Source organism: Capricornis sumatraensis, chromosome 11, assembly GCF_032405125.1.
Source record: "Capricornis sumatraensis isolate serow.1 chromosome 11, serow.2, whole genome shotgun sequence".
Taxonomy (NCBI): Eukaryota; Metazoa; Chordata; class Mammalia; order Artiodactyla; family Bovidae; genus Capricornis; species Capricornis sumatraensis.
This window is the reverse complement of record NC_091079.1, coordinates 19,968,594-19,995,440: the sequence shown is the minus strand read 5'-3', so window position 1 is coordinate 19,995,440 and position 26,847 is coordinate 19,968,594. Positions and strand designations below refer to the sequence as shown.

The 26,847-nt window shown below is 62.6% G+C and overlaps 4 protein-coding genes across 4 annotated transcripts; 1 reads left to right on the top strand and 3 right to left on the bottom strand.

The window, feature by feature from the left end:
* Positions 1-4,712: 4,712 nt before the first annotated feature.
* On the bottom strand, positions 4,713-7,722 carry SCRT1 (scratch family transcriptional repressor 1). The gene is made up of 2 exons (XM_068983271.1): positions 7,608-7,722; positions 4,713-5,656 (listed from the first exon to the last, which is right to left on the bottom strand). The coding sequence occupies exons 1-2, from the start codon at positions 7,720-7,722 to the stop codon at positions 4,713-4,715; spliced, it is 1,059 nt and encodes a 352-aa protein (XP_068839372.1).
* Positions 7,723-16,032: 8,310 nt separating this feature from the next.
* On the bottom strand, positions 16,033-17,938 carry TMEM249 (transmembrane protein 249). The gene is made up of 6 exons (XM_068984066.1): positions 17,933-17,938; positions 17,467-17,617; positions 17,010-17,104; positions 16,709-16,904; positions 16,464-16,549; positions 16,033-16,218 (listed from the first exon to the last, which is right to left on the bottom strand). The coding sequence occupies exons 1-6, from the start codon at positions 17,936-17,938 to the stop codon at positions 16,033-16,035; spliced, it is 720 nt and encodes a 239-aa protein (XP_068840167.1).
* Positions 17,939-18,839: 901 nt separating this feature from the next.
* Positions 18,840-21,611, bottom strand: FBXL6 (F-box and leucine rich repeat protein 6). Its single transcript, XM_068983650.1, has 9 exons — positions 21,352-21,611; positions 20,931-21,089; positions 20,707-20,770; positions 20,285-20,416; positions 20,103-20,210; positions 19,903-20,016; positions 19,603-19,834; positions 19,277-19,523; positions 18,840-19,014 (listed from the first exon to the last, which is right to left on the bottom strand). The coding sequence occupies exons 1-9, from the start codon at positions 21,594-21,596 to the stop codon at positions 18,864-18,866; spliced, it is 1,452 nt and encodes a 483-aa protein (XP_068839751.1). The 5' UTR covers positions 21,597-21,611; the 3' UTR covers positions 18,840-18,863.
* A 315-nt stretch (positions 21,612-21,926) lies between these two features.
* On the top strand, positions 21,927-24,438 carry SLC52A2 (solute carrier family 52 member 2). The gene is made up of 5 exons (XM_068983854.1): positions 21,927-22,345; positions 22,559-22,751; positions 22,855-23,722; positions 23,817-23,940; positions 24,045-24,438. Exons 2-5 carry the CDS (start codon positions 22,622-22,624, stop codon positions 24,255-24,257), a joined length of 1,335 nt encoding a protein of 444 aa, XP_068839955.1. The 5' UTR covers positions 21,927-22,345; positions 22,559-22,621; the 3' UTR covers positions 24,258-24,438.
* Positions 24,439-26,847: the final 2,409 nt, after the last annotated feature.

Below are 26,847 nucleotides of genomic sequence, written 5' to 3'. Positions count from 1 at the left end.
ACCGATCTGATTGGGGACGTGAGGGAACCAAGGGTTCCACCACTGGAGTTGAGAGAGAGATCAGGGCCTCAAGCCAATGGGAAGGCACGGACTGTGAAGGCACAAATCGGGAAGGGCCTCTGTACCAAGGCGGGGCGGGGCCTGTTTGAGGAAGACTGGGCCCACGGTTGATATAGGGCGGGGCCTCCTGGGGGGCGGGGCCTACAGCTCTGGCACCTCTAGATCCTGGGTGAGGTGCTGCAGGGCCACAGCAAAGAGGCACGAGGGAAAAGGTCAAGTTAGGCGGGGTCTTTTGGGGACAAATGTGTGCGTGAGGAGTTGTTGAAGAAAGAAAGCCCAATGAGGAATCTCCCCCTGCTGGAAGCAACATCTGGCTTGGGACGAGGAATCTGCAGGCTGGCAGAATGAAGGGCTGGAAGGGTTTGGGGATTTAGAAAGAGCCTTGGGCTGACTCCAGGTTGGAGACGCCTTGGGCCCGTGAGAGAAGACCCTGGACACAATGGTCAACAGCCTGCACCACACCACCCATCCTCTGGATTGCAAAGTCCTGTCCATGGACACCTGTGGAGACAAGGCTAGGCCTGTCCCAGGGACTGAGGAGGCAGCCTCTATCCGTCATCCACCCCAGCCGCCCATCAGAGTCCTGGAACAGTCAATCCAGGCCCCAAACCCGAGGAGCCTTGGGAGCCCGAGGAGTGGGCCTCTAGGAGCCTCTCTTCCTGCCAGTGGGACTCACTCAGGTATTCAGGATCAGACGGGTGGGGTATCGGGGCAGAAAGTGAAAGTGTTAGTCACTCAGTCGTGTCCGACCCTTTACGACCCCATGGACTGTAGCACGCCAGGCTCCTCTGTCCGTGGGATTCTCAGGCAAGAACACTGGAGTGGGTTGCCATCCCTTCTCCAGGGGATCTTCCCATCCCAGGGACTGAACCTAGGTCTCTCACATTGCAGGAAGATTCTTTAAGGTCTGAGCCACCAGGGAACCCCAACTGGGGCAGGGCTTAAGTCAAAGGCAGCCCTTGGCAAGCTGCTTCTCTTCCTGAGGCTCAGACTCTTCATATGCAGATTGGGCAATGATGCCTACCTAAGCTCTACCAATACCGGGGGCTTTCATCCTGAGGTTATTAAGACTGACAGTGCTCCCCAGAAGGGGCTGCCCACCTCAGGTGATCCCACCCTGAGCAGGTCTACTGCAGGTCAGGCTCTCCTGCTGTCCACACCAGTGGAGTCTGGTGGGCCTGTCCCCTGCCAGGGTGCAGACAGCTGTGCTGGCCCTGGGCTGATCCAGTTTGACCACATGTCTGCAAAGATTTGGAGCCTCTAAGCTCATGCCTACCTACCTGGTTGCCAAGGGCATTTGCTGGGACAGGGGTCTATGTTCCTTGGTTGTCTGAGCCCAGCACACCCCTGCCATTCATCTTCTCAACTTGACTCACCCTGTCTAGAGCCCAAGGGCTGGGGGTGGCCGTGGGAGGTTCTTATTCCTTGGGTGTCTCCTCCCCACAACCAACCTGGTCCAGCTACCAAGGCAGGCCTCCTCAGTGTGGGGACATGTCCCCTGAATCTGGAAGTCAGGATGTAGAGAGCAGGCTGCAGAAAGGGGTCTGCAGTTCCCATTTCTCCAGTGGCATTGAGGAAGGCTTGTTGGCTGTCGGGCCTGTCGGGGCAGCAGGAGTTGCTACCAGAAGAGTGGGGATACCCCAGGCCACAGGATTTACAGGCCCTGCTGTACCCACTGTGGCCATTCTAGATCAGTCCTGGGTTAGACTTGACTTAGGCTCCCCACTTCCTGGCACAGAGAAGATTCACCTGCCATGGGAGGAAAGCCAACTGCTTTGCGTTCAGGAGTGTCCTCTTGCATTTGGTCTGCCTCTAGGGTGGAAGACTGTCCTCTTGCCAAAGAAAACACAGGCCCAAAAGGCAGCGGTATGACTCCAGGGCTGCGTGGGTAGACTGCCACTCCCAGCGCAAGGCCTGCACCTGCCTGGCTTCTGAGATGCTGCAGGCCCAGAAAGATGCCCCCCAGACTCCTCAGCGTCTCCTGCGGCGCGGGCCCAGCCTTGTATACATCAGCCCGACACTCCAAGTTCTATCAAGAGTGGCATTTATTCTCCTCGTGGAGGTGCGGCGCTCCGGGGAGCTGGTGCTATTGTGCTTAGGAAGGAGGTCTGTCCGTCCGTCCGTCTGTCCGGCCGGCCCGGCCCCAAACGGGGGCGGAAGAGGGGCGCAGCCCGAGTAAAAATCCCGGCCTGTTCCGGGTGGGAGTATGTACAAGGCGGCGGGGTGCAGGCGGGGGTGAGGGCAAGGCGGGCCGGCGGCCGCAGCCCCCACCCGAGGGCCCCCGCATCTCGGGCCCTACTTATAGAATCAGTACAAAATAGGTGCTACCTAAACGTTCCTTCTACCTGAATTTGCTAAGTCGGTTATTGTGCTGCTTAGTTACGGGGGCGGGAGGGGGCCCATGGCTTTCCACGGCGGCGGGGTGTGGGGAGAAGCGGGAGACCCTGGCCGGCCCACGGCCCTCCGGCCTTCTCCTTAGGTAGGTAGGTAGATAGGCGTGTAGGGTAGGGTGGGGCACCTGTGTGTGCCTGTGCATGCGGGTGTGCCCAGCACAGGTGGGCAGGCCCCGGCCTGGGAGCTGTGTGAACACTGAGCTGGGATGGAGGGGTCTTGGACATGAGCCCTGCTATGCTGGGCTCTGAGGCCCGGGTCCACCCCTGTGGGAGCCGCTGGGCCTGGTACCCACTGGGATAGGGCTGGCCAGGTCAAATGCTCCAGCATGCACCTTGTCCTCTGACCTGGGACCCTGGCCTGACGTGACAAAGCTGCCATTGCCAGGGGATGGAAAGAATGGGATTCGGTATGGGTGGCCCTGGTGGCGCTGGGCCTTTGGGCCCGGGTCTGTGCCACCTGAGCTGAGGACCCGGGCCCAAGTCAAAGCAGAGCCCCCTGTGCCTAGCACTGGCCCCACGCTGGGGTGGGGAGGAGTGAGGGGCCCACGCTTGGGTCTAGGGACCGCGGCTCTCTCTGCACGTGTGACCATCCCTGGCCCACCCAAGCAGGTTGGATCCCTCACCAACATGCACCTTCCCGCAGGTCGCCACACCCCTGGCGGACTCAGCAGTGGGCCTGGCACATAGTAGGTGCCTAATGAAGGATGAGTGGGTGATGGACGACTGAAGGAGGGGTCTTGAGGACAAACACCCCGCCCCGCCCCTGAAACCATTACACCCGCCGGCCTCTGCCGTGGGGGGGGTAGGGAGGGGAGGGAGGGAAGAGCAGGAGAGGTGGGGAGAAAGTCTGCGCGTCCGGCCCCGCGCAGCGTCCCTGATCTAGGGGCCTATGGGGTGGGTAGGGCAGGGGGATACCTGATTCTCAGTAACTCTAGAGGCGGCGGCAGCTTCGCATGCAGTGCGCATTATTGCTCTATAGTCAGCTTCGGACTAACTAAGAGGGACTGGGAGCGGGCAGCTCCGGGAAAGGAAGGGACGGGGGCAGGGGCTGCATGCAGTGACGTCACAAAGGCGGCGGCCAATGGGGCGGGCCCTTGGGGCGGGGTCGCCGCCGAGGCTTTGGCTTAGACGGGTGTAAATTGGCAACAGAGTGAGGGCGGGGTCTGGGGCTCCGGGAGGGGGCCGGCCTCTGAGAGGCGGGGCCTGCGGCTCCCGAGAGGCGGAGCCCAGGTGGGCGGGGTTCGGGGCGGGGAAAGTGATCCTGGACATCCCAAGCCCCCGGCGTCGGCGGGAAGGATAGGGGCCTCTGCGCCCCTTCCCGGACCCGAGTGCAATCCGTTCATAAATAAAACGTACAAATACAGAAAGAAAACCCGACGCATCCGCAACCCCCCTAGGGGGCTTTACCCGCAAAGCAAATACAGAGAGGTGTGTAGAGGGCCGTGCCCAGGCCTGCCTACCGGGCCCCAGGAATCCGTCCTCCAACACCGAATGCCCGGGTACGAGGGAGGGGGGCCCCAGGGAAGAGGAGCGGGGTCTGAGGAGGTCGGATAAGTCCATGCGGTTTGATATGCGTCATTATTATTCGTTATGGAGGACAGAGCCCGGGAAGCTGGGCTGGAAGAATTCGGATTTGGCAGAGGATGCGAGGCAAGGGTAGGAAAGCGGCTCGGACTGAGGCCCCGGAAGGAACCCAAGGGAGAGAGGTGCCGCCGTCCGCCCCAGTCCCCGATCCGCACGCGTCTAACACTCCTGGGGCTCAGCGGACACCGAGAACGAGGCGCAGGTAGCCTCTGCGCCCCTCACCCTGCTCCTCCCCCGTTGCTGCTCCCCGACGTCTAGGCCGCAGGCCGGGCTCTGGAAGGCTTGGGAAGGGGTGGGGAAGACCTGAGTCTCTGCCACGCGATCCAGGGGCGCAGAAGAGGGAGGAGGGGGCGCTCCCTACCTCACCCCACCCCGGTCTCAGAGACCTAACTCGGAGATGAGGTTCGGTTCTGGGTCTCCTCGACCCTATTGCTGGGAAAAAGCCTGGGGCACCCTGGAGGGGAAGGGAGGGGGCTCGGGGTGGGTCTCCCCTCGGGACCCTATTGCTTGAAGGGGCCGGGAAGGCCCCTGGCGGGCGGGGCGGGGCCGGGCCCCCTCCCCCTATTGCTGTGAGGAGGGGCCCGCCCTCCGGCCCCTCCGCCTGGTCGCCGGCGGAGACTTCCCTGGGGGCCCATATTGCTGAGAGCCAACCCGGCTGGCGGAGGTACCGCCGCCCTAGGCCTGCACAGGGCTGAGCTGCGGCGGCGCGGTGGGCGCAGGGGCCGGGGGACCGCCGCCGGCGGCGCCCTTGAAGCAGGCCGACTCGTAGTGCTTGTTGAGATAGGACTTGAGCGCGAAGCTCTTCTTGCAGCGCTTGCACTGGAAGTGCTTGAAGGCGGAATGCGTCTGCATATGCGCGCGCAGGTTGGAGCGGTCGGCGAAGGCCTTGCCGCAGTGCGCGCAGCCGAAGGGCTTCTCGCCGGTGTGGGAACGCATGTGGCCCTGCAGCAGCCAGGGCCGCGAGAAGGCTTTACCGCACACGCCGCACTTGTGGCGCAGGTCGTGCGTGAGCAGGTGCATGGCCATGGCCGGCATGGACACGTACACCTTGCCGCACGTCGGGCAGCGCCGCGCCAGCTGGCTGTCCAGGCTGCGGTGCGTCTGCTTGTGGCGGCTCAGGTTAGACGACGTGGCATACGTTTTGCCGCACTCGCCGCACGCGTGCCGGCCTCCTGAGCTGCCGGCCCCAGGCGCCGCGCGGGCCTCGGTGCCCGCCCCCGCGCGCGCGCCGCCCCGACCCCCAGCCCCCGACCCTACACCACGCGTGCCCGCCCCGACCCCGCCTCCGCCGTCGCCGTCGGAGGCCGCCGCCGAAGCTGCGGAGGGGGCGGCAGCGGCGCTGGCGTTGGCTGCCTTACGACGGGAGCGCCCGTCGGTGATGAAGAAGGCGTCAGCTGCGTAGCCCTCGCTGACCGCCGCGTCGCCGTTGATGTAGCCACCCGCGGCTGTGGCCAGCTCCGGGCGCGGGGTGGGCGGCGGCGCCGAGCCCGCGGCCGCCGGGCCCAGCTCTCCCCGCACGGCCGCAGCGTACATGGGCTCCGGGGATGGCCCTTTGAGCAAGGCCGCCTCGGCATCGCCATCGTAGACGGAGGCGGGCCCCGCGTAGTCGTTGAGGTATCCTAAGGGCCGAGGCGGACAGACAGGCAGACAGCGGGAGGGAAACCGGGCAGCAGGCAAGACACACAGGAGGGTGGCGAGAGACACCGGGGCCGGCGAGAAGGGAGCGAGGAGGACAAAGGATAAGGGGCCGAGGGAGAGAGGGGCAGGGAGGATGGCGACGGCAGGGAAGGGAGGAGAGAGAGGAGAGATGAGCCAGGGCCCGGCCGGGCTGCACCCCGCCCTCGCTGGAGGAGGGAAAGACTCGCATCTTCGGGCGCGGCTGCCCCCCCCCCCAACACCTTCCGCGGAGCTTCAAGGTCAGGGGGGAGGGGCGGCGCTTCCCTCGCCCTCCTTCCCCTCCTCCCCTCCCCCTCTCCCTCCCCCTCGGGTTCTCCCCACTTCAGCAGTTTTCCTTGATTATGCAACACACTGCAGAACCGCAGCGCACAAAGCCAGGACCGCCTGTCCAGGGACCCCGTCGCTCCTGCCCTCACGGTTCCCACTGGCTCATCCACCGTGCCCAGAGCCCGTGTCCATCCTCGATGCTCACCTGTTCCCCAACAAGCCCTGGAGAATTCTACCTCCCTTTGATCTTCCAGGTCTCCCACTACTCACTAGATTTGACCATCTTCCGTTCAGCCCTGTCTCCCTCCATCCACTCTGTTTCTCCCCACTCCACTCCTTTCCGTCATCCTGCACCGTTGGGTACCACCTTGTTCCACATTACCCCCTCTCCCTAGGCCCTAATCCTTTGTGGGGCCTTCCTGAACCCCAGGAAATGTGACCAGGAAGACACTGTGTTGGAGGCAGTGCCAGGGCATGCACCAGCGGACACCTTCACAGGGACAAGTTGCAGGTGGCAGCATTATTCATGCCTGCAACCTCGGTTGTTCTCAAAGCATGAGATGGATCTCACAACCTCAAAGTCACAAATACACACCCCGCACGAGTGTGAAGCAGAGTCTGGCTTCTTCAGAGTTACCCTCAGCCTCTAAGACTCTGTCAATTCTAGAGTCCCCTCAGGGTGGGCCGCACCCTGAGCCAGGCCTGCACCACCTACTCACGCAGGGTCAGACATGTAGCCAACCAGACACACTCAGCTGGGGTTGCCAGTCACATGGGCACATAGCGGCCTCAGAGTCACATGGTCCCATGTAGTGGCACACAGACAGGCACACACTCATACAGGGTCACACACAAGTGCACATAGTCACATGGCCACACGCAGTCACATGGGTGCACACAGGCTCGCACACAGGCTTATGCTCCTGCAGGTCACACTTGTTTTACCACCCCAGGCTGCTGGCACTCCCAGCCCCCTTGCCCACTTGCTAGCAATTGTCCTTGAATTTGGGCGCCCTAACACAAAGAGCCTCCTCCTGCCTCCAGCACTTGGACTTCCCTGCCCACAGCCCACCTGCCCACACCCTTCTCCCTGACCCTGCTCCAGGGACGGGGGCACTGCTACTGCCTCTGCCCCGACAGGTGGGCGGCCCCCACTGGACCACATGGCTACTCCCTGGAGCTCCTAGCACTTCCCTGCTGGCCCTAGAAGGGGGACTAAAGGTGCAGCCAAAGAAAATAAGAGGGTTCTGAGGCAGGCTGTTTTCTGAGTGTGGTTTGCATACATTGCTGGTTCCTGTCATGTCAGCAGGGTCCATTCTGTGTTGGTCAGGGCGCGGGTCAGTGTGTTCCTCCTGTTCCTGACCCCTGTTCCCCACATTCTCTCCTGCATCCACGCTCTCCATGCCCATCCTTGGCTCCGTTCTGGCCTACCTCTGCGTTCCCCTCTCCCCACCCCCATCTCCATCCCCTCCCAAGTCCGCTTCAGCCACTGCCTCCTGCTGGTTCTGGTTCCTCCGAGCCTATTGCCTGGGGTTCCTGGTCCCTCCAGCCCCAGTCTCTGACCCTCTACCCCTTCAAGCACTGAGCCCCTCGCCCGCCGCCCCCCAGCCCCATCCCAACTCGCACCTTTCTCCTGCAGTCGCACGCCGAGGTCGCTCCGGGCGCGCCCGTAGGAGCTCTCGAGGTCTGCCGAGGAGAATGTGTCAAGTTTGACCTTCTTGACCAAGAAGGATCTGGGCATGATTCCTGCGGGGCTCCGGCGCTGTGGGCCTGCGGAGCCGGGACGCGGGGGGGCTGCGGCCGCGGCGGGGCCCCGTCACCATCCGAGGAGCGGCTGAGGCAGCACGGGTCCTCACTCTGGCCTCTGGATGCTGCCGCGCGGTGCCGTCCTCTCCTGCCTGCCCGTCCTGCGTTTCCTCCTCTGCTGCTCCGGACCCCTCTTTTTCTCCTTCCTTCCTTCTCTTCTTCTATTCTTCACTGCTCTTCTCTTCTCTCTTCTCTTCCTTCCTTCCTTCCTTTCCTCCTCTGGTCCCGGCTTCCCAGCCCGCAGTGCCGCCCCTGGACAGGCGGGGGAGGAGGCTGGGGGGGCGGGGAGGGGGGGAGCGGCTCCGTCCCGGGCCCGGAGGCTGCGAGTGGGTGCAGGGCTGGCCCGGCTCCGCGGCCCCCTTCCCCTCCCCCCCGCCGCCGCGGCGGAGCTTCAGTCAGCGACCCCCCATGCCCCCGGAGGTAGCGGCGCGGGGCCTGGAGAAGGCGGCGGCGGCAGCGCCGGCAGCTTCAGCACCGCGGCCAGCGCCGGCCCGGCCAGCACCTCGGCCAGCGACCGGGCGCGCACAGCCGGAGGGAGCGGCGAGGGGCGGGCCGCGGGGGCTCGGCCGCCGGGCGGGGGTCCTCTGCGGGGGTCTCTGGGAGCCTTGCTTTATTGTTCTGCAGCCGGAGCGAGCGGCGGCGGCGACGGCGGCGGGCGGGGGGCGGGGGTCCTGGGGGGGAGGGGTGCTCTGGGAGGGCGGGCCGAGGGAAGGTGGGAGGGAGGGATGGGGGCTCCGGGGGCGGGGCTCGGCGCTTGGACAGCTCCCGGGCCCAGCCTCCTGCGCCCGCGGCCGCCTCTGCCTGCGGCCCGGCCCAGCCTCCAGCTTTTAAAGCCCAGGAGCGACGGCAGGGGGAGGGAGGAATGGGGGAGAGGACGGCGGAAATGGCTGCGCGGGGCCTGGCCCCCGCCAGGGTCTCCTGGGAGGGGTCTTGGGGATGCCGCGGCCCCAGCTCGTGTGGAGTTCCCCCGATAGGCTCCGGGAATGGAGGCCCAGACGTCCGCAGCATTGTGCGGCGTGGGAGGAGAGGTGGGAGCAGGCCTGGGGCCCACGAGCCCGGACTCGGGATCTTTGAGGGAAGAACACAGGGTGGACCCCAGAATGGTCGGTCCGCCCAGCCCAGCTGTCGGGTGTGGAGGCGAGGGATCTGCGGGGGCAGGTGGGGGAGGCGAGCGGAGAAGCAGCGAATGCTGAGGCAGCGAAAGCGCCGTGTGGAAGTGCTGCGCGCACCCCGTGCCGCAGTGTGTCCCTGCCGCTCGGTCACCCTGGCTGACCCCGTGCCCGCTGGAGAGGCCTTCTGCACCCCCGCCCTTCCCCCAAGGGGCGGAGGTCGAGCGCAGCGGCGACGCAGCGAGCGGAGTGTGAAGACGGAGAGGGGCTGCTGTGCCCTTGCTCCAGAAATTCGGTTTCACTGGTGGTTTTCCGCCCTCCCGCGCGCCTGCAGCTCCCCCACGCGGCCCCGCAACCAGGCGGATAACCCTTCCCCCGGCCGCCCGCCCAGAGTTTGCAGCCCCCATGACGTCAGGCCCAGCGACCAATGGCTGGCGCGGGGGTGCGGGGAGTTCCGGGCCGCACAATGGCCGCGCGCGGGGACATATGTCCCCAATTAGGGCCCGGCGTCGCCATTGTCCCCTCACGCGCCCCCGCCCGTGGCTCGGGTCTCCCTGCTCCGAGCGCGCCCCCACGCGGCCCGCTGTCTCTGGGGACCAAGGTCGCAGGGGCGGCCCCGGGAGTGTGCGGGTGCGCCCCGGCCGGGAGCGCGTGCGAGGCGGGGGCGCGCGCACCCGTCGCGGCGCGCGGTGACCTTGTGCCGGGCTGGTGGTCGGGCCCGCGGACCCGGCCGGGCGCGCGGCAGGAGGGCCGCTCCGGTGGCGCGCTTTCGGCGGCTTGCCGCCGCCCGCGGATCTCTCGGCTTCACCTAGCGTCGCAACACAGGAGCCGAGCGAGCGTGGCTGTAAGCGAACCGGCCCGGCGCCGGGCGCGGCAGGGACCGCAAGCCCGCTTTGTGGCGGCGGCGGGATATTCATCTTGTGTGGCTGGTGCTCCCGAGGGGCGGGGGCGGGACGCGGCCGCCCCCTTATCGCGGAGCCGCAGCCGGCGGGGCCCGTAGTGGGGGCGGGGGCAGGGATCCCCCTCGGCCGAGCGGCTCATCCCTGCCCCTTCCCGGGGGGCCCGGCGGAGGCGCAGCCGGAGGCGCGGGGCCGATTAGCATTTTGATTGCGGGACTGCGGGCCCATCTGGACCGAGGCCTAATTACCGGGCGGACCCTCGGGGCGCCAGCGGACGTGCCAAGCGCAGTCCCTTCAGCCGGAGCTCCCCACCTCCCTCAAAGTCCACCCCAACACTGCGGTCGGACCGCGTCCCTGTCCCCCTCCGTTGGTCCCATCGCCCCGTCGTCTGTCGTGCGCTTTTGTTCCTCCACCTCGTCCTCTTTCACTCCCCTGGCCCACCCTTTGGCCCCACTCCGCACCTCTTTCCTCAGTCCCATTCCTCCATCGCCCTCCACTTTTCCCTCATTTCTGTCTTCCTTCAGCCAACTTCTCTGTTTCTCCTTCCCCGGCTCCTGGTGCCAGTTCCTGCCTCTCTGTAAATTTCCCATCCCCTGGCTCTCAACGCTCTTGATGACAGGGCGGTGTCAGAGCACTGACACATGTGTCCATCGGCCAGGCACTCCCAAGGGGATCGTCTGGGCCGCCCTTGCTTGCCCTCGTGTGGATAGAGCCTGCAGCCCCTGGGGCGCCCAGCAGGGAGGGGCAGCTGGGCCTAGGCCCTGGCCATCAGTCCAGAACAGCCAGGGTGTGGAGCACACATGGGGCCTGTGAGCAATTACTTAGTCCTCCTCGCCTGCCTCCTTTCAGGCACCCTGAGGTCGAGGTCACTGCCCCACGATGGGGTCCAGCCCACCAGGGAGAGGCTGGGAAAGGACAGTTGGAGACACTAACGCTTTTGGAAAGTTGCAGCCCCTTCCCCTCGGGCCACCATGAGTCTTCCACTGGGAGCTGGAGGTATAAGGGGCCTTGCTGCAGAAGAGACTGGGGTATCAGTGGCGGACCCAGTGGTTCCGTGGTTCCGCGCACTCCAGCACCCCAGGTGTATGCATATGCTGTGCCCCGAGGAGCCTCTCAGCCTGAAGGTCTCAGCTGCCCTGACCTGCTTCACATTGCAGCAGCAGCTCCTCATCCATGTCAGATGGGAAGGATTTGGTGTTGGTTCTGTGTTCCTCTGCCTGCCTCTGCTTCTAGGTGTGTGAGACCTGGCAGGTCCCAGGTAGCCAAAAAGTCAGACTTTAGGGGAAGACTCATAGGTATTTTACTACGCAAGAAATGAGGCTTCACCAGAAAAGACATTAAACAACAAATATGCAAATTCAGGTTTGGGTTTGTTTTTTTTTTTTTACATTTCATTATAGAAAATATCAGATATGCACAAAAGTGTTGAGCGTCAGACTGTGTGCCTGTCACTACCATCACCTAAGACCAGTTCACAGCCAATCTGGGCTCCTTTTTGTCCCTCCCCCCATCACAAAATGCCACTTCTCTCTTAGGAAATAAAGACATGAGAGCAGGTGGGTCTGGTTGTTGTATCAGAGACCCCCTGCCTCCTGCTGTGAGTCAATCTAGCCCTGCCTGGGGATTCCAGGAAGTCCCCACCAGACCTTTTTGGGCAGGAACATCCCCTTAGCCTGCTGTGTCCAGGGTCTCCAGCTGGCTATTGGAGAGGCCAGCCTTCCCAACGTGGCCCAGGACCCTCCTCAGTCCAAGGGATCCAGCTGCCAGAACTGCTCACAGTCTCTGCCTCTCATCCTCAGCCTGAGCTGTAACTCCCGGAGAACTGAAACACCTCTGTGCTCGAGTTCCACATGTTAACACAGTGTCTGCCCGATCAAGTCACCGGGCACTTGAGTCCAGGAGTGTTCTTTGCAGAGTTTTAGAGGAGACTCCAGAGCAGGGGCAGAGTGAGCCCTGGGGAGGAGGGAGACGGTGACCAGAGGAAGGCCAGCACCGGGGCCACCGAGGTTGGCTCTGGCAGTGGGCAGCCGGCTGACATCCCGCCTGCACTGCAGAGAGGCTTGGTGGGTGGTGGCCTGGCAGCCTGTACTTCCTGATACAGTGTGGGCCCCATACACTCGCTTCCCTGACCTTGCCACAGGGTTGCCACTTTCATTCAACATCTGCTCTGGAACTTGGTGCCCATGACCTGGAGTAGGCTCCTCCCCCACTCTCCCCAGACCGAGGACCAGGCTTACGGCCTTCTCTCTGCTGCCCGTTTACCTTCTCGCTCTCACAGGAACCTGAGACCACACTTCCTCAGCAAGGGCACTGGTCAGTCTTCTGAACACTTGCTGGCCTACGTCCCACCCCCCATTGCCAGTCCTGGGACTTTTCTCTGGGGTGCACACATGACACATGGCCTCTATGGTCCTCCTGGGAAGGACTCTGGCTCCATTGCCTACGGGGGACACCTTCAGCTGTCAGAGGCTCCAGGGGTTGCCCCTTCCCCCACATCCCAGCCTTCTAGAGGTGGCCAGCACCCAACGGCTAATCAATGCAGGAGGCAAAGGCCTGGCATCTCAGCCTGACGTCTCTGGTGAGCCATTCTGACACCGCAGCCCTCGCAGGGTGCTGGGCTGGCCTCAGCCCTCCTGCTTCCTCTCTTTCCTCCTCGGGGCTGACCAAGGGGCATGTCCTCACACTGCTGCCTCAGTGGCTCCCTCTTGGAGAACCCAGACAGGCATCAGGAAAGAACAGTCCAAGAAGGCAGGCAGCAGGAACTTGGGCAGGCTCGCCCACTGCCTGGCTGGCAGCGAGGACCCGTCCGCAGTGCAGGTGGAACTCAGACAGGCCAAAGCAGAAGGCCGAGGTCCGATGGTTAGACCTTCGGCCAGTGGTGAGCAGGGATCACACAGCAGGGAGGAAACGTGGCAGCGGGCCCAGGACCTGGTGTTCGGGAAGTGCAGGAGCAGCAATCACCGAAGGGGCTGGGGGTGGGATGGCTGTGGTTCAGCTCTACTGACGCCCCAAAGGGAGGACAGCAAGGGGCGGAGAGCTTTGTCTAGCCTCTGAAGGCCCAGCCCCTTGGTCCCCTGCACTGAGGCAGGCTCCCAGCTCTGCAGCCAAAGTGCAGAGGGTGGTGAGGGTCAGGCCTTGACTTAAGCATCAGACTAGCTGAGCTCCAGAGAAACTAAGGTGGCTGCCACTTCCAGCACAGAGTGCAGTTACAGGAAGTAGATTTACCACCCTACCTGGAACAACTAGAGAACTGGACAAAATAGGGCTTCCCTGGTGGTCCAGTGGTGAGGAATCTGCCTTGCAGGGGACACGGGTTCTATCCCTGGTCCCAAAGGATCTCACGTGCCACAGAGCAACTAAGTCCATGCAACACAGCCACTGAGCCTGTGCTCTGTAGCCACAACTACTGAAGTCTGGCACCCTAGAGCCCATACTCTGCAACAAGAGAAGGCACTGCAATGAGAAGCCTGAGCACCACAACTAGAGAGTAGCCCCTGCTCTCCACAACTAAAGAAAGCCTGCACACAGCAACAAAGACCCAACGCAGCCAAAAATAAGTATTTGTTCAAAACTGGACAAAATAGATGAAACAATGGGCCTGAAGACATTGGTACTGGGCAGCGAAGGACAGTGACCCCTGAGAAGGCCATACCCAAGAAAGGACACCTGAGAAACCTCATCTGTATGTGGACTTGACTTAGATGCAAGATCCTGGACTTGCAGTCTGAGCTGAGTTCTGCAATGGGAGGAGATGCTGGAGGTCTCGAGAGGAGCCAGATGGTGGACTGTGGCGGGCTACTTACATTTGTGGATCCCAGAATCCTGCTGGTGTTCACACATTTGGTAGACTCTTCCCATTCTGGCTCTGGGTTTGGCCACATGACTTGCTTCTCCATTGGGATGTGGTATGAATAATGCATGCAGATGGTGTGCACTATGGCCCACTGGGTCTTGTCCTCTTATAACACTCCCTCTTGCAAACCAGCAGCAAGATAGTCTGCTGAATACTGAGATACCACTTGAAAAGAGGCCCTGGAGGATGAGGGTCATCTTGGACATTCTGGCCCCAGCTGAGATCCCAGCTGATGCAGCCATATGAGCAATTGCTGCTACACCTATGGAGTGGAACCCCACAGCTGAGCCCAGCCAGCCCACAAAACCATGACAAGTACATCACTGCTGTTTGAAGCACCGGAGATCAGGGTGCTTGTTTGTATCCACTTGTCCTCCACCCGTGAGTCCTTCCTTCACTGTTCTGCCTGCCCAGCTCAAGTCCCACCCTGGATTCCTTTCCAGCCTGCATCCGGCCCGCCCGCAAATCCTGTCTGCTATGGCCTCAATGGGGCTCAGACCTGCCCATGATCCTCTCCGTTCCCCTGTGCCCTTCTCTCCCTGCACAATTCCTGCAGCCTCCTGGTCCTTCCCCACAACCTCCTCAGATGGCAGTGCTTACAACTTCCCAGTGATTTCCCGAGGCCCCAGTCCCCTTCCTCATGGCTTCTCCTACACATCCAGTTCCACCCTGCATTGCACCTCACACCCCCTTTTCCCAGAAGTCTCTCCCCCAGAGCTCCACACGATCACAACTTCTCATATCAGCTCAAATGCTGAATCCTAGCAAAGCCCTGATCCCCTAGCTGAAGGAACGCCACCCTCCTCCAGCCACTTTGCCAGCAAAGAAGTAGGTGCTTCAACCTGGGTCACCCTTAGGTCATCAGCTCCAAGTGGGCAGAGGCTTTGGGTCACTGGGTAGAAACAAAGCCCACCATAAAGTCTCACTGACTGACTGAGTGGAGCCCAAGCTTCGGGAACCCAGGCAGCTGGCATGCCTTTCTAGCCCCTGCCCACATCTGACAGACAGCCTGGCCATCCCTGGCCTGGCTTGGTCACAGGCACTCATCCAGGCAGCCGAGCCCCTGGCTCACATTCCACACTCCATACCTCCCTTGCTGCACTGACCCCCAACCTATCCCAGTACCTCCACAGCTGGGTTCTGCCCAACCTCTTGAGCCCATCTCCTGGTAGAACCCCTCCTGAGAAGTAGGGGTTCCTAGCCTTGAGCCATGAACAACAATTGCTCCCTGGGATTGCCTAAAGCCATTCACCTAGCTTCTGGACTCCACTCCAGAGATGGGCACAGATGCTGGCAGCCAAAATGTGAGCAACGCTGAGCCAGGGTTCCAGGCAGGGCCAGTGTCACGAGCATGTGACATGAGGTCTGGGAGCCAGTGCTTGCTTTAATGCTCTAGTGCTGCCATCTGGAAACTGATAACTTTTTAACAAGGACTTCTGCATTTTCATTTTCCATGGGGCCCTGCAAATTATGCAGGTGTTCCTGGTTCCAGGGACACTAAGCTGGCATGAAGCACAAAGACCAGACCAGCACAAAGGTCATGAGCATGTGAATGTGTGAAGTTGCTCAGTCGTGTCCGACTCTTTGCGACCCCATGGACTATAGCCTACCAGGCTCCTCTGTCCATGGGATTTTCCAAGCAGTAATACTGGAGTGGATTGCCATTTCCTTCTCCAGGGGATCTTCCCGATCCAGGGATCGAACTCAGGTCTCCCGCATTGTAGACAGACGCTAAACCCTGACAGGAAACTAAAGTGACTTCTCTGCTCCCACAGCAGCCTCCAGCACCCAGGAAGCAAAAACACCTGCCACTCAGAGAATGTGGAACTGGGGCCCCACAAGTCAGGCAGGAGCATGCTCTAGGGGTACCATGGGTCTGTCCCCCAGCAGGCCTTGAGCTCTGGCCCAGGGCGCAGCAGCAGTAACTCTGGGGAGTAGAGTCCACCAGAAGACACAGGGCTTGACCTTTGGCTGTGTCCTTGTCTCATTTCTGATTGGACTAGAAAAGGCATCTGGCCCAGACTGGACCAATCCGATTCTGACCCATGGATTCTGCTCATTGGTCAGCACTTCTACTGACCGTGAAAGGCAGTATGTCCCACACATGTCCTAGATGCCTGACTGCTTGTCAGGCTCAGTCCCACTACTACCATCTTCCAACCCAAACTCCCCGTTGCTTCCTGCCAGACCTCCTGAGGCCCTGTGAGCTGGGCAGGAGGGGAAGATCCTGGAGAGGCAGCCCCAACTCGCACAAAGAAAACCCCCTGGCTTGAAGCAAGAGGTCGCTTTATTGAGAAGGCCCGTGGTGGGGTGGAGGCGGGGGACTGGAGGGGAAGGCAGAACGCCTCGTGAGGTGGGAGAAGGGTGGGTGCCTGCTGGCAGCATCACACGTCTGGGTCCCACTGAGGGTTCCCCTCATCGTAGGCACCGGTCTTGCGCAGCACGATGCCTGGGCTGAAGGTGGTCCCCAGCGGCCAGTGGCGGACCACATGCCGGTACGACGTGGCCAGGCAGTCAAAGTAGTTAATGTTGAGCTTCCGGGCAATGTACCGGCCCAGGTATTCCATTTGCTGTGTGAGCGGGTGGCGAGTGGCGGTCAGGTCAGCTCTTGCTAGTTCCTCCCTTTGCCAAACCACACCTCCAGCCCTGACCGTCAGCCCTGGCACCCTCTCTGCCAGCTACCAGCTTGAGGGCCCGGGCCAGGCGCCCATTGTATGCTCCATCCACCTGCGAAATGTCCCCATCTTAAGAGCCTAAACAGTGGTCGGCATCCCGTTGGACCGAGAAGGGAAAGAAGAGTGTCTGTCGGACGCACCTCATAGCGCTCCGACAGCTGCACCAGCACTAGCGGCTCTAGCTTGTGGCCGCACAGAACCAGCTGGAAGAAGCACCTTCGATAGGCTAATAAGGGGCAAGTTGCTCAGCTCCCGGACTCTGGGGAGCGGGAGCGGGGCTCCGGGGACGGGGCGTGGGCCCGCGTGTGTCCGCCCCTCCCCACTCCACGTGGCTTCCCGTCCCTTGCACGCCCTGCCCTAGTCCGCGGCCCTTCCCTCGCATCACCGTCCGAGTTGAGCGCCAGGCGCACGTAGACCAGGTGCATGGGGCCCTGACACACGGTGCGGCCCTGGATGGAGAAGTGGTACACGCCAAGCGCGTGGTTCAGCACCAGGCGGCGCCGCGGCAGCGACGAGATCATAAGCCACAGGCCCACGCCCACGCCGTAGGCAGGGAAGCCCCAGGTCTCCTGCTTCTGCACCTGCGGGCGCCGCGGGGACTCCCTGAGCCGCCGCGGGGCCGGTGGCGAGGCGGGGCCGGGTCCCCGGGGTAGGAAGGTCGTGTGGGCGGGCCCGGGAGCCCAGACCTCGCTCACGAGACCGAAGCTGATGAGCAAGATGCATACTATGAAGAGCAGCGTCCCCTTCCACAGCGTGTCCAGGTAGTACTCGAGCACGAAGACTAGGGGCGGCGCGCCGAGGACGGGTGAGAACACCGGGCTCCTGCTTACTGCCCAAGACGGCAGCGCCAGGGCTCGGGCCCGGAACAGCCCGCCCCACGTAGGGCCCAGGACCTCGGATAGGATCCAGCCTGCGGTTCCAGCGCCTAATCGGGCCCCAGCTGGCCCGACCCCGGCCCGGGGCTCTAATGCCCCGCCCCCGCTTCGGCCCCGCCCCGCCCTCTGGACCCGCCCCTGGAGTCAGCCCCGCCTCGCCCTCTGGCCCTGCCCCTCCCCTCCCCTCCCTACTCTGATTCCGGTCCCTGCCCTGCGTTCCCCCGCATGAGCGTTGGAGTCCCGGTCCCTAACTTCGGTCCGCGCGCACCGTTGGGCTGCTGCTGCATGAACGGGTAGAAACTGTTGTTCTTGAGGCGCCTGGCGAGGCTGCGCTCGGTGCAGAAGAGTCCTTGGGCCCAGAGCTGGAAGGGCTTACCGCTAGAGGTCGTAGGCAGTCCGCTGATCCGGCCCTTGGGGGCCTGGGTCGGGTACGGATGGTCAGCTGGGCGGCTCGTCTGTTGCCACTACCCACTGCCTACAGCTACACTCATACCTGGGAGAATAATGCCTCCAGGGCTGCGGTCAGGAAGGAGCAGGAGCTCTGAGAAGACAGGGGAGCGACACCAGGTGGCGTTCTAGGCTGCACGGCGCCGGGTTCTAGAAGCTCTGGTCAATGGGTTCTAGAAGGGACCATTCTGTTGTGGTGGGCGTGAACTTCCCGGCTAGCCCCTGCCCCACTGGAGGCCCCCTATACAGCCTGGCTCACATCACGTGCTCGGATCACTCCTGCCAGCCTGCATAATGTGCCATGTCAGGGTCAGTGCTTCCTGGGTGGCAGGTGGGCAGGCGGGATGCAGGGATCCTTGCCCACCCAAAGCTCATGCCCACTCCTCTCACCTCCAGAGCTGGAGCGGCTTCACCTGGGCCTGTATGGCATGTCAGACCGGCTGACGCTAGCCAAGGAAGGCAGCCCTCTGCTCACCCAGAAGCGGTGTCACAGTCTGCGGGAACTGGACTTGAGTGGCCAGGGCTTCAGTGAGAAGGACCTGGAGCAGACCTTAGCTGCCTTCTCAAGCACCCCTGGGGGCTTCCACCTAGCCTGTGCTCCCTCAGGGCTCGGGCCCGGAACAGCCCGCCCCACGTAGGGCCCGGGCCGCCTACGTGCGGGTCCAGCCTGCGATTCCAACGCCAAATCCGGCCACATCTCTGGCCTGGCCCCTCGCTTCGGCCCCGCCCCCACCCGTCGGATTCCAGTCCCCGCCCCGCATCCCGGCCTTTTAGTCCCTGACTCGGGTAGGTCAGCCTTAACAAAGAGACACCCTAGGCCTAAATTGGAGAGAAATACCTTAACAGTGAGACACCCTAGGCCTAAGTTGGAGAGAAATCAGCAGGCAGGTGCCCACAAGGAGCCCATGACTGGGCGTGGTCACCCTCTCTTCATTGCCAGCTCTGTCCTAGACAGAGGCAGCTCACCTTAGTGCCCTAGGATGGGGCACACAAGCACAGGCACTCAGTCCAGGAGTGAGTTGGCAAGGCACAGCAACAGGCAAACTCAGGGGGCTACCCTCAAGTAGTTCCCTCAGGGACAACCCCTGTCCCCTCACTCTGATCCCAAAGACTACACAACGAGTTCCAAAAAGGGTTTTATTATAACAAAACACTCAAATATCCAAAACTGGGAAAAGAGGCAGAGCAGGGCTGGCTGGCAGAGGGGCCTGGAGCTGGCTAGCTGGGGGAGGGGAGGCTGGTGAGCAGCTGCTCCAGGCACCATTGGACTTCCTCTGGGCCCCTGTAGGCCCGCTTGAGGCCCCGGGGAAGGCAGCGGCAGGACTCCAGGTTGAGGTACTGCAGACCTGGGCAGCTGCTTATCACAGAGCTGTGGGAGCAGGGCAGGCCATGGCAGGTTAAGCACCAGCAGGGCTGGGCCAGTCTAGGGAGCCCTCGCTGCCCTTGTACCACAGCTGGCTATGCCCCCTACATCCATCAAGGCCCACCCTCAGTACCCTGGGTGTCCCTAAGGACAACCCCAAGCAGGGGCTTGGCAAGTATGGGCTCCCTTTTCTGACCCCTGGAACTGGCAAGCCACACAGGATGGAGGCTAAGGTATACTGGCTCCAAGGAACTAGTGGGTTGCTAACCTGACTGTGCCCGGTGTGACCCGAGTGCCCCTGAGGTTGAGGGAGCATAGGGCCAGGTGGGAGCCCCCAGGCGTGCCTGAAAAGGCAGCTAAGGCCTGCTCCAGGTCCTTCTCACTGAAGCCCTGGCCACTCAAGTCCAGTTCCCGCAGACTGTGACACCACTTCTGGGTGAGCAGAGGGCTGCCTTCCTTGGCTAGCGTCAGCCGGTCTGACATGCCATACAGGCCCAGGTGAAGCTGCTCCAGCTCTGGAGGTGAGAGAAGTGGGCATGAGCTTTGGGTGGGCAAGGATCCCTGCATCCCGCCTGCCACCCAGGAAGCACTGACCCTGACACGGCAAATCGTGCAGGCCAGCAGGCGTAATCCGAGCACAGCCGCGCAGATCCAGCAGGCGCAGGTGAGGGGATCCGTGGAGCAGGCGGCCCAGGACCTCGTTGCTCACAAAGTTACAGGTGGAGCTAGCAAGGCAGAGCTCCTCAAGGCTGGGGAAACCTGGGCCAGGAGTCATCGCTCGCCCGGAAGGCTTGGGCAGCCACATCAGGTTCAACAGCCGCAGCACCTGGGAGCAAGGCCCAGGCTGCAGATGGGGAGGGGGGTGACAGGTGCAAGAGGTGGGGCGTCAGGTACCTGCAGCTGGGGGCAGCCTTTCTGCAGGGCCTCTACAGGCAGCTGGAGGGGAGTGATGTTGTGGTTGAGGCCAGTGCTCACCTCCAGGACCTGGAGCTGTGGGCAGCAGCTGCCCTGTAGAGGTGGGGAGAACACAAGGTCGGGCATCTGGCAGTCCCTGGCTTGGCACCCAGCTCTGCTCCTGGCTGTCACCAACCTACCAGCAGTGCACCCAAGATGGCTGTTGTCTGGGAGTTGTAGGTCAGCCACAGCTTCTGCATTCGGGGTCCAGCTTCCTCCAAGAAGCTTACCACAGCCGTGGACTCCACCTAGGGACCCAGCACAGGAGTACCTGCCACCTCAGCCCAGGCTTCCTTGGGGCCCCTGGGGACATAGGGCTCACCATTGAGTGCTGTATGTCCAGGCTGTGGAGCTGAGGGCAGGCTTTGGCTAGCATGATCAGAGCGTCAGGGGTCACACCATGACAGTCAGAAAGCTTGAGGAAGGTGAGCCGAGGACAGGACTCGCTAACCAGCTGTGGAAGACCGAGGGCCAGGTGGGAGTTGGAGAAGGGAAAGAGACCAATGGCTGGTGCCAACACCACTTCACTGTCTCAGCAATGAGCTCCTTTCTGGCCATGCCAGGCCTACCTGGGTGCTCCCACTTCTCACTCCTCCCTCCTGGAGGAGATGCCAGGAAAAGAAAACCAAGCAGGCATCCTCATGGGGCACCACTGGGCCCCCACGGTACCTGACTCACTTCCTGGAAGTACTGGGCAACCCCAGAGTGTCATGACTGGTGTGTAGGGCAGCCTCGTGCTCTCACCTTCAACACAGGGTGTACCTGGGACTTCCAGTGGATGAGAGTCAGCCTCTGGAGCTGCGAGAACCTGGGCCGACAGCAGAGGCAGAGCTGCAGGCTGTTTCCTTGCTTCCCTTCTGCCAGCGTTCTCCCCGCCCCTCCCCCTGGTGCAGGGATGCAGAAGGGGCCTGGGGCTTTCACACAACACAAAAGTGATGAGGGAGTAAGAAAAAGATGGAATTCCTCACCGATTGGGCATAAGCCACTCCAGGGAAGAAAGGAGCTTTTTCTCAGCCTTGGCCCCACTCTTGGCGGGGCGGCCAGCCAGCGGGGCAGACAGGGTCAGGGTGTGCCAGAGTGCAGGCTGGGAGGCGGCCTCATTCCAGAGGCGGCACACGCGCGCAGCCCTGGGAGAAAGGATTTGGTGAGGAGCCGGGCCTTCTGTGGCCGACGCTCGCCCTCATTGGCTGCCGCTGTGGGGTTTCCTAAGAGGGACCTGCCCCCCCCAACTCTCACAGCGCCGCGGTCAGTTCAAAGTGTGGCCCCGGGTTTTCCAACTAGACCCTGAGAGACTGCTGCCGTGGACACGTGTGTGGGCGCTCGGGCCCCCGCTGCGTGCCTATTCGGTCGGCCTGAGCTACGGCGCTGCGCGCAAAGGGCCTAGGGTACCTGCCGAGAAAGGGTATAGGCCCATCAGCCGCCACCAGCAACCCGAAAATTTGCAGCAGGATTTCCAGGGGAACGCGGTAGCCCCAGCCCGGGTCGGGCTCCTGCAGCGCCGTGGGCGCTGGCGCGGTCCTGGGCTTGGCCTCGGCCGCACGGGACCCTGGGGACCGCAGCCGCTGAGCTCTGCGGGCAGCGCGCCTGTGCGCGCGGGGGCGGGCGGGCCGCGGGCCTGGCAGCACCAGCAGCATGCTGTCTGACTGCAGCAGGTGGTACCCTGAGCCGCTCGGAGCAAGTCGATCCCACCACCAGTCTTCCGCCGAGCGGGTCCGCGCCGCGGCCGGGTGCACGACCCGGACTCTGCGCCGGGCCCTATGGGCCCGCCCTGCAGCCCCTGAAGCCATAACCGCCCGCCGCGCTACAGATTCCGCCCGGGAACGGAAGGGGCGGGTCCTGCGGCGGAAGGGCCTGACCAGGGCGGGGCCTGGACCTCGGGCCGGCCCCTCGCTGGGGCTCTGCACCTTACTTCCGGGGCGGGGCTTCCGGCGCTGGGGCCGGTCGGGAGAGCGCTTTCGCCTAGTCCGGGAGGGTGACGGCTCTCTACGGGTCAGCTGCGTCTTAGCTCTACTGTAGTGGCCCTGGGCGGAGGCGGCGCCCTCAGAGTGTGGCTGGACGGACCGCCGCCGGACCTGGCAGCGCGCAGGTTCAGGACCGGGAGGCGCGGGACCTGGGCGCACCGGTCGGCACTCCGCGGCTCCCCGACGTAGGGCGGGGCGGTGCCCGCCGCGGTCACACCCCTAGCCCCGACTCGGCTCCGACTCTCCCGTGGCTCGCAGAAGCCGCAGCAGTGTGCGGCGGCCTGTCCCGGAGTTCTTGTTCCTTGTCCATAGGTGCGAGTGTGGTGGCGGCGGTCTCGGCCACTCAGACCCGAAGGTCATCTCCCTCTTTTACTCATTCTGCCCTGGCTCCGGCGCTTCCCGCTACTCTGCCAGCCCGCGGGGTATGTGTATCCTGGTGTCGTGTCCCGGGTTTGCTTGGCCCCTCCTACCTCCCACACCCCACCCCTGGCACCCCACTCAGTATCTCTGGCTGCTTGGTCCTCTCCTTACTCCGGTTTTGTGTTGTTCTGTCGTGATCCTGCATGCGAGTCTGTTCCCTTCAAGCCATACCAGGTTTTCAGTTCCCAGGGCCGAAGCATTTTCTTTGGACCTAGGTGGGGAAAAGAAGAGCTGGCTGTGACCTTTGCCCTGTCCTGGAGGCTCCAGCCTTGACCTGAATGGCAGCACCCCCGCTGGGCCGCCTGGTGTTGACCCACCTGCTGGTAGCCCTCTTTGGCATGGGCTCATGGGCTGCAGTCAATGGTATCTGGGTGGAGCTCCCTGTGGTAGTGAAAAACCTACCTGAGGGTGAGTGGGGGCCGGGGTGGGTTGAGGGGTGCCGACGCTGAAGCTGCTCTCCTTCCCTGGGTGTCCTGCCCCTGACACAGCTGCCTCCTTTCTTTTCTTGCAGGTTGGAGTCTCCCCTCCTACCTCTGTGTGCTTGTGGCTCTGGGGAACCTGGGTCTCCTGGTGGTGACCGTGTGGAGGCGGCTGGCCCCGGGCAAGGGCGAGCGGGTCCCCATCCAGGTGGTGCAGGCCCTGGGCGTGGTGGGCACGGCCCTGCTGGCCCCCCTGTGGCGGCAGGTGACCACAGTGGCGGGGCAGGAGCACTCCGTGGCCTTCCTGGCCCTGGCCTTCGTGCTGGCGCTGGCCTGCTGTGCCTCTAACGTCACTTTCCTGCCCTTTCTGAGCCGCCTGCCACCTCCCTTCTTGAGGTCTTTCTTTCTGGGCCAAGGCCTCAGCGCTCTGCTGCCCTGTGTCCTGGCTCTAGTGCAGGGTGTGGGCCGCCTCGAGTGCCCACCAACCCCCACCAATGGCACCCCTGGGCCCCCCCTCTACTTCCCAGAGCGTTTTCCTGCCAGCACCTTCTTTGGGATCTTGTCCACCCTGTTGGTCATTTCAGCTGCCGCCTTTCAGGGTCTCCTGCTGCTGTTGCCATTGCCGCCGTCTGTACCCACGGGCGGCCCAGGGCCTGGCCTGCGGGTGGGAACCCCAGGAGTGGGGAAGGAGGAAGAGGCCTCGCCCCTGCAGGAACCCCCCAGCCCGGCGGCAGACGCCACCCCCAGCCCAGAACCTGTGGTCCCCAGGCTACTTTCCACCCACGGTGCCTTCCTGCTGGGCCTCCTCGCTGTCACCAATGCTCTGACCAACGGTGTGCTGCCCGCTGTACAGAGCTACTCCTGCTTGCCTTACGGGCGCCTCGCCTACCACTTGGCTGTGGTGCTGGGCAGTGCTGCCAACCCACTCGCCTGCTTTCTAGCCATGGGTGTTCTGTGCAGGTACACAGGGAGCCCAGGCCCCTCGGGGTGGGATTTAGGGGTGAGGCCCTTGGCCAGGCACAGCCAGCTCTGAATTTTGACTCACCCTTGGCAGGTCCCTGGCAGGGCTGGGCAGTCTTTCTCTGCTGGGAATGCTCTTTGGGGCCTACCTGATGGCACTGGCAGTCCTGAGCCCCTGCCCACCCCTGGTGGGCACCTCTGCAGGAGTGGTCCTTGTGGTGAGTAGTCTGGGGACAGGGTAACAAAAAGGGTGGCCATCAGGAGGGGTTTGCCTTAGAGCAGGGCATCTCCACTCAGCCTGCTACTGTGTTCACCCTCCCAGGTGGTGTCGTGGATTCTGTGTCTGGGTGTGTTTTCGTACGTGAAGGTGGCTGCCAGCTCGCTCCTGCATGGTGGGGGCCAGCCGGCGTTGCTGGCTGCTGGCGTGGCCATCCAGGTGGGCTCCCTGCTCGGCGCTGTGGCCATGTTCCCTCCCACCAGCATCTACCAAGTGTTCCGCAGCGGGAAGGACTGCATGGACCCCTGTGGCCCCTAAGCCTCATGTTGGGGGGGGACTCTGCTCCCCCAACCTGTATTCAGGGTGCAGCTGCCACAGAGACTGCCTGCCCACTGCCTGGGGAGGCCCGCCTCACGTGCTGCCTGCTCACAGACAGTTGCACACTCCACAGGCGAACCTGGCACTGCAGCCAGGTGGGGGACACAGCAGGCTCAGAGCCAGGGCCCAGCTGGGGACTCGGACTTGGCCCGGGATCTGTGTGGGATTTGTACAATAAAGCATTTTTATTCCATGAGTTGGAGTCGATCCCGGGAACAACTTCTGTTGTGCAGATAGACCTCGTCTGATCTGGAGCCGTAGTGTGACCTATTCAGGAGGGGCTGCCGCTCCCTGGGGCAGTGTCTGGAGATCCCAGGTTTGTGGAACTCTATCCTCTAAACACAGAGAAGTGCCCAGAGGGACAGAGAAGGCCTGCTCCCGGGGCCTGGGGTCTGGGCTAAGGACCCACACAGATTACAGCAGCCAGAGGTTGTGTGGTGGGCCAGGCCAGCCAGGCACAAGGGCCCAATCACATGGGCTGCCTGCTGGTTGCTGGGTCTGTGGCCCAGGTGTGGCAGTGTTTCCCTGCTACTTTATGGAGGATCCTGGGGGGGATTTACACCAGGGGCTTGTTGCCCGGTCCCTGCTTGGAAAGGGCTCTGTGAGCGGGAATCAGAAGACTGGGGTGTGAGGGTCTAGCCAGTCTCGGGATCCCTCTGCCCAAGGATGTGACCCCCTCCCTCAAGCCACCCGTCCCATTTTTAGCTCCTGTGATCAAAGCTGCCAAGCCCCAAGCTGTTACTCAGGTGGACATGACCGCGGCTGCCTTCTCTCTGGGCTGCTGGCAGATGGCTTTGCACAACCCACACACGACGGTGGTCTGGACCTCTGCTTGTTGGTGTCTGTAGGGAGCCAGGCTGTCCTGGACTTGCAGGCTCCCCCACTCAGGGCTGCTGCAGCCTACGGAGAGCCCCAAGCCGGGAGGGTCTGGGAGGCGGGGCTGGGCCTGGGCTTCCGCTGTCTCCTCTGTGCCTCCTGGGCAGGTGGGGAGCAGAGAGAGGCCTGTGGAGGACAGGCTCCCAGCGGGGCACTGAGCTGTGGTCCAGTGGGACTGGCCTGGTATGGAGACACTGTTCTCACAGACCAGGCACCTGCTTTCACAGGGGGCCCTGAGGCCCAGGGTGTGGACTCGGGGCAGTGGTGCCTGCCTTGCCATCCAGCCCTCTCCGGATGCCCTTTCTTAACTTCAGAGGCCAGCTGTCCTTGATTTGGGGAGCACGTGGGCTTCTCAAGGTCTTCCGCCCCAGCCTTGGCCGGACCAGCTAAGCAGGAGGAACTTCCTGGTGGGAGGGAAGGATTTCCAGGCCTCGACCCTCCAACAAGCATTCAGCTGGGCCACGCTCCCACGGGGCTCAGACAGCCCAGCCCTGAAGACAGGCCCTAGTGGTGCTAACCACCAGGACACCTGACTTGACGGGACTGGGGAGGGGGCAGCAGCAGCTTGACTTGCCTCTTGCATTTGGGAAGCAAGGTGACAGGCAGGTGTGAGTTAGGGACATTGCATTTGGTTGCAGCGAGCAGAGGCTGAGGGCATGAAATGGGTGGTGTATCTCTCCCCGCACCCCCCGACACTGCCCTTGTCCCTCCCTTGCCCACCCTGGGATGGCTCCCAGTTCCTTCCTGCCCCTCTCCCCTCGCGTTGGGAGTCCAGGGAGCCTCTACCTGCCTGTGTGTCTGCCAGGTATGCCAGGCTGCATGGAACGTGCATGATCTCCCGAGGAAGTGGGTGGGGTGGAGGGGCAGGGGAACTGGAGGGGGTTTGAGGAAGCTACCGCCCTTTGAAGTCTCCAGGACATTCCGGCCAGCGTCTCCAAAGCAAACAAGTTGGGGCCCAGATGACAAGGGGAGGAAAGGCCTCAGGGCCAAATCCTGGAGAGTCACTCGCTTGGCACACCCTTCCCGCTCTCAGCCGCCTAGGGATGAGGCCCAGAAGCGGGGCAGCCCACCATGCCAGCCGCTCAGAGCAGAGTGTCCCCCAGGACTGCACGTGGGCACCATGCCTCCAGCTGGATGGCATGTGGCCAGCCACTCGGCCTCCCAGCCCTGCCCAAAGGGTGTCTCAGACTTTGAAGGAGACCCCAGACAGTCTGTCCACTGCACTTTCCAGGGGTCTCAGAGGCAACTAGTTCTAGTGGGTTATTAATCACAGACTCCTCTGGCCCACACCCTGTGGCTGGGTGGGTGACCCAGCTGATCCAGCCGTGGTGTCCACACCAATTGAAATGGGGGAGGAGAGGTGGCCCTGTGGAGCAAATGAGGACCCAGTAGATTGGTACTGGGCATGTCAGTTGTTCCAAGAGTTGTAAAAACTACCCAAACTACTTGGTGCACACCAGATGGTGAAGACACCACAGAGGGAACAGAGCAAGGGGTGGAGAAAGCCAGACCCTGACATCATCCTGCAGTTGCCTGGATCCAGCTGTACCTGAAGCTAAACCCCTTGAACTTAACAAGTTTTGTCAGCCCACAATTTTGTGCTTATTTTAGTTGAGTTGGCTTCTATCTGTCACAGCTGCGAGAGATGTGAGGT

Excerpts from the sequence above, each read along its gene's own strand:
- SLC52A2 (XM_068983854.1), top strand. The coding sequence starts at position 22,622 with ATGGCAGCACCCCCGCTGGGCCGCCTGGTGTTGACCCACCTGCTGGTA. Across the intron at positions 22,752-22,854 it reads AGTGAAAAACCTACCTGAGG|GTTGGAGTCTCCCCTCCTAC; the intron begins GTGAGTGGGGGC and ends CTTTTCTTGCAG. Across the intron at positions 23,941-24,044 it reads CTGCAGGAGTGGTCCTTGTG|GTGGTGTCGTGGATTCTGTG; the intron begins GTGAGTAGTCTG and ends TCACCCTCCCAG.
- TMEM249 (XM_068984066.1), bottom strand. Across the intron at positions 16,550-16,708 it reads CCTGGCGCTCAACTCGGACG|CCTATCGAAGGTGCTTCTTC; the intron begins GTGATGCGAGGG and ends GCCCCTTATTAG. Across the intron at positions 16,219-16,463 it reads AGCTGTCGGAGCGCTATGAG|CAAATGGAATACCTGGGCCG; the intron begins GTGCGTCCGACA and ends CCGCTCACACAG.
- SCRT1 (XM_068983271.1), bottom strand. The coding sequence starts at position 7,722 with ATGCCCAGATCCTTCTTGGTCAAGAAGGTCAAACTTGACACATTCTCC. Across the intron at positions 5,657-7,607 it reads CGTGCGACTGCAGGAGAAAG|GATACCTCAACGACTACGCG; the intron begins GTGCGAGTTGGG and ends CTCGGCCCTTAG.
- FBXL6 (XM_068983650.1), bottom strand. The coding sequence starts at position 21,596 with ATGCTGCTGGTGCTGCCAGGCCCGCGGCCCGCCCGCCCCCGCGCGCAC. Across the intron at positions 20,211-20,284 it reads TGGACATACAGCACTCAATG|GTGGAGTCCACGGCTGTGGT; the intron begins GTGAGCCCTATG and ends CTGGGTCCCTAG. Across the intron at positions 19,015-19,276 it reads GTCACACCGGGCACAGTCAG|CTCTGTGATAAGCAGCTGCC; the intron begins GTTAGCAACCCA and ends CTGCTCCCACAG.